Source organism: Alosa sapidissima, chromosome 11 (assembly GCF_018492685.1).
Source record: "Alosa sapidissima isolate fAloSap1 chromosome 11, fAloSap1.pri, whole genome shotgun sequence".
Taxonomy (NCBI): Eukaryota; Metazoa; Chordata; class Actinopteri; order Clupeiformes; family Clupeidae; genus Alosa; species Alosa sapidissima.
The window spans coordinates 30,752,081-30,757,225 of NC_055967.1; the positions used below are offsets into that span (position 1 = coordinate 30,752,081).

At 50.3% G+C, this 5,145-nt stretch overlaps 1 protein-coding gene across 1 annotated transcript; it reads left to right on the plus strand.

Annotated features, from left to right (window-relative positions):
- The first annotated feature begins 3,970 nt into the window (after positions 1 to 3,970).
- On the plus strand, positions 3,971 to 4,888 carry LOC121724625 (keratin-associated protein 10-6-like). Its single transcript, XM_042111316.1, has one exon. The coding sequence runs from the start codon at positions 3,971 to 3,973 to the stop codon at positions 4,886 to 4,888; it is 918 nt and encodes a 305-aa protein (XP_041967250.1).
- The last annotated feature ends 257 nt before the right edge of the window (positions 4,889 to 5,145 follow it).

Below are 5,145 nucleotides of genomic sequence, written 5' to 3' on the forward strand. Positions count from 1 at the left end.
CGCAATGCACTTTGCTCCTCTCATCTATACGACGCAGTTCCCATTTCTCCAAACCATACATAATTACAAGGACAAATATTGCTACACGAGGGAAATCAGTGTGGTGTCCGATGTGAAAAAACATTTTTTTAGAATCCCGGATGTGTTGATGACATAAATTAGGAAATATTAGAGGACTTAATAAAAAAAAATATCACCATGCATTCATAACCCCGTGATTCAGTGAGAGTGATCCCAAAACATCGGAAAGTGACATTTCTGTATTACATTTTGTCAAGAGGAAATATCAATAGCAAACTGTTCCCAACTGACTATAGCGCTGTGAACCGTTCCTGGCTAGGCCTGGCAAATCCGCCATAATAGCAATCCGCTATGGAACAAGCGTGCTTGTTGTTAAAGGGAATGTGAGATGACGCTCTGATTGGTTTATTGCACGTTACGCCCAAACCACACCATTGAGTAATGTAGCTACTACAGACCACCCCATTTTAGATTTGCGTCGGGCGCAACAGTCATCCCGCCGGTAAAATAGAAACAACGCCCAAGATCCGCCCACAAAGCGTTTTGCACAAAGTCAATTGCGCTAGAGTGCAAGATAGAGTCCATACTCTCTCTCTCTCACACACACACGCACAGACACTCACGCTCCACCCCCCCCTCCCTCTCTCTCTCTCTCTCTCTCTCTCTCTCTCTCACCACTAAGAGACACGGTAGCATGCCATCAGAGCAGCCAGAAAAAAGCTTTTCTTCACAACTTTTTCTTCTTTTTTTCTGTAACACACACACACCTACACACACACGCAGAGACATACCACTGACCTGTCTGTCACCTAATCAAATAAGCGATTTGCACAAAGTCAATAGCGCTAGAGTGCAAGATAGAGCCCAGAGTGTGTATGTCAGTGCATTTATGTTTGTGTATATGAGTGGATGTTTGTGTGTGTGTGTGTGTGTGTGTGTGTGTGTGTGTGTGTGTGTGTGTGTTTGGTGGAGTAAGATAGAGAAGAGATGCTACTTACAGTATGTGGGAGGAAAGTAGAGAGAGAGGGGGTTCAGGGGAGTGTTGATGGTTGTTTACATGCTTTTGTCTCACCAAGGTGCTTTGAAGTGAGTGTGTGTGTGCGTGCGTGTGTGCGTGTCTGAGTGTGTGTGTGTGTGTGTATGTGTGTGTGAGTGATTGAGTGTACGTGCGTGCGTGCACTTGTGCGTGTGTGTGTGTGTGTGTGTGTGTGTGTGTGTGTGCTCATCTGGGAAGAAGGGACACTCGGAATCAGATCAAAGGCAAACACCTTTTATTGGCCGTCTCCATAATTCAGGAGCCATTGCAGGGGTCAGAGCATTCCCTTTGAGGCAGAGCAGGCCAGATGAATCTTTAATGCTGCCATGCCTTGGGATAATGGATCCGACTCGCCATCCACGCCCGCTGGAGTGAAAGGCTCTGGGCTCTGATGGAGATGGGGAGGGGCCCCACTGAATTAACAAGAGACGAGGGCAAGGGAGGGGAAGGGGGTAGTTTCTCGAGATCTCAGCCGCAAAGGTGGGAGAAAAAAGACCAGTGTGTGTGTGTGTGTGTGTGTGTGTGTGTGTGTGCTAGTGTGTGCATATGTGTTTATTTAAAAGTAGCATTTTCCTGTCCGTGCAGATCTCTAGTTTCTTCTTTCTCTCTCTCTCTGTGTGTGTGTTTGGGGGTGGGTGGATGATTATGTTTGTGTGTGTAAGGGTATCTGAGTATGTGTACATACGTGTCCATGTCTGTTTGTTTGACTGTACCTGTGGACTGATATTTGTGTGTGTGTGTTCTCTGAATTTGTACACAGACTGTGCATATGTGTGTGTGGTGTGTCTATGTGTGTGTGTCTGATGAGGTGGTGCTGCCTGATAGATCTCTCTGCTGGTGGGTCAAGTGTGTATTGTGTGTGTGTGTGTGTTACATTACCTTATATTTATATACTAATAGCGCTTCACATGGAAGGGGGGACCTCACTAACCACCACCAATGTGTAGCACCCACATGGGTGATGCACGGCAGCTATTATGCGCCAGAGCGCTGTGTGTGTGTGTTTGCGTGTGTGTGCTGAGGACACTGAGGGCATTATGAGAGCATTATTGTGTGTGTGTTTTGGTGTGGAGGTGGCTGCACAGTTGCAGCTGTATAATGGCCCCAGCGCTCAGATACCCGGTCAGTGGAGAGGAACAGTTTTGTTGTCATGGCGAATCATCAGGGACTGGAAGATTCTGTTTGTGTGTGTCTTTTCCTTGTATGTTTCTCCCCCTTGGTTTAGAAACATACTGTAAGGAATGAATCTTACGAAACGCCAATTTATCAATAAATTGGCTGCGCCATGGAGCAAGCAGTGTTGCACTTTTATGTTTCTCTTACTCCCCCTTGATTTAGAACAGAGGTTTTCACTGTTCACTAGCCATATTTAGCAAGAAAGGTAAAACATGTGTATCTGACATTATGTTTGAATTATGATATTAATATAACATTGTTATATAATAAAATCATACATACTTAAATGGGATAGGGACAAGTGACTAAAAGTAAGGCACTCAATTGGTCTTGTCTCTATTTTAATTGTCTGAATATACAAATAGGTCTCTGCTGAATCTAAATAAAATGGGATGTCTTGTTCCATTTTTCCTCACAATGGATGCTTTTTATAGTTACATGACTACATCATCGCTACGTGTTTACAAACAGTGGCTGGCTATCAGCCATAATAGAGCTGCAATACAATAAGCCACAGATCACAGAGGTCTAAATGACAAAAAGCTAATTCCCAGGGCAGCTATGTGTTTGGACAGAAATATTAGAGCAATTGGAAAGCAACAACAGCAAGGTAGGAGGGCAAAAGGTTTCAGCATGAGGCCAATAATTCGATGAAATGGTGACCTACTCACCTGTTTCAACAAACCTGATAATCTTCATAGAACCTACTACACACACGCACACTCGCACTCAACACACAAACACACGCACACACACACACACACACAATCAACCCCCCCCCCCCCCACACACACACACACAGACACTCTCAACACCTATACCCACACACACACACATGCACCCACTGTAAGATCCACCTCATCTGGATGACCAGACAGCTTTGTGGGGGGCCCAGGTGAGTCTAACAATAACAAGGTGGTTTTCTGTGTGTATCTTTAACATTGCAGACAGCTGTGTCTGTGCTCGCCTCCAGGGCTGGCTGGAGATTGCTAATCACTGAGGAAGCTCACTGTTAACGGCACAGGCTTCTGGCTCAGCACGCCACCAGGGGTCAACAAGCCGCTTCTGCCAAGAGTCTTTAATTCAACGCACGAGTTAGCCCAAAGGACCCCTTAAACTTGGCAGGGGGGGCATCAAGAGTTGGGGAAAAAGAAAGAGAGAAATAGAGAAGGTGAGGAGGGCTGGATGATAGGTGGGCCGGAAGGAAGCAGGAGAAAAAAATTTCATCTACACTCCAAGAAGGTCACTTTAAAAAATGACCCAGCCCAGAGCCCAACTCTGTGTGCAGCAGGGGAAGAGGAGATCAGAATGGCACAAGAGAAGAGAAGAGAGAGAGCGAGAGAGAGAGAGAGAGAGAGGAAAACAATATGGTGCCTCTGACATGCAAGGACGTGACATGAAAATGGACCCTCCTCTGTTAACAGTAGGGGTGTGTGGTGTAGGCAGACAGCAGGGTGGGGAGATAAGAGGAAGTGGAGGCGGAGGTCTGGGGCTGCCGCAGTGAGTGCAGCGAGAGAAACGTGTCCAGGCTTTGCATATGTGGTGTGGGCTAGAGAAGCGGCCATGCAGCCCGGCGGGCGGGCGGGCGGGCGGGCGGGTGGGTGGTGGGTGGGTAAATTGTTTGAGAGAGCGAGCGAGCGAGCGAGAGAGAGGTTTACATGAGGTGACTCCTACCCCTCACCAGCTCTGGGCTGTCGGAGCACTCTACAGCTCAGCTCAGCCTGCACCCAATGCGCCATGCCAACCACAGCTCTGCCTGCACCCATGCGCCATGCCAACCACAGCTCTGCCTGCACCCATGCGCCATGCGCCATGCCAACCACAGCTCTGCCTGCACCCATGCGCCATGCCAACCACAGCTCTGCCTGCACCCATGCGCCATGCCAACCACAGCTCTGCCTGTACCCATGTGCCATGCCAACCACAGCTCTGCCTGCACCCATGCGCCATGCGCCATGCCAACCACAGCTCTGCCTGCACCCATGCGCCATGCCAACCACAGCTCTGCCTGCACCCATGCGCCATGCCAACCACAGCTCTGCCTGTACCCATGCGCCATGTGCCATGCCAACCACAGCTCTGCCTGCACCCATGCGCCATGCCAACCACAGCTCTGCCTGCACCCATGCGCCATGCGCCATGCCAACCACAGCTCTGCCTGCACCCATGCGCCATGCCAACCACAGCTCTGCCTGCACCCATGCGCCATGCCAACCACAGCTCTGCCTGCACCCATGCACCATGCGCCATGCCAACCACAGCTCTGCCTGCACCCATGCGACATGCCAACCACAGCTCTGCCTGCACCCATGCGCCATGCCAACCACAGCTCTGCCTGCACCCATGCGCCATGCCAACCACAGCTCTGCCTGCACCCATGCGCCATGCCAACCACAGCTCTACCTGCACCCATGCGCCATGCGCCATGCCAACCACAGCTCTGCCTGCACCCATGCGCCATGCCAACCACAGCTCTGCCTGCACCCATGCGCCATGCCAACCACAGCTCTGCCTGCACCCATGCGCCATGCCAACCACAGCTCTGCCTGCACCCATACGCCATGCCAACCACAGCTCTGCCTGCACCCATGCGCCATGCGCCATGCCAACCACAGCTCTGGCCCACGCCCATCTCCCTTTCTCCGAGGCACATAAGCACACGTGTGGGTGTCTGCGTGCTTAGGCACATATGCAGCGCTGTTGCTGTGCATGTTTTAGGGCGTTTCTTTCCTTTTCTTTCTTGGTATTGATGGAGGGATGGATGTAATTCCGTGGGCTAAAAGTGTTCCCTGCGAGATGCCAGCACACACTTGCACATGTTCCAGCCGCCATTTGTACCAGTGGAAAGTGGGTCAGCGGGAGCCGAGCACTCAGATGGCACGCTGTGCGCTCGGACCCAAATGAGGTGTAAA

What these genes read in the sequence shown, in the direction of transcription:
- LOC121724625 (XM_042111316.1), top strand. Translation starts at nt 3,971, where the DNA reads ATGCCAACCACAGCTCTGCCTGCACCCATGCGCCATGCCAACCACAGC.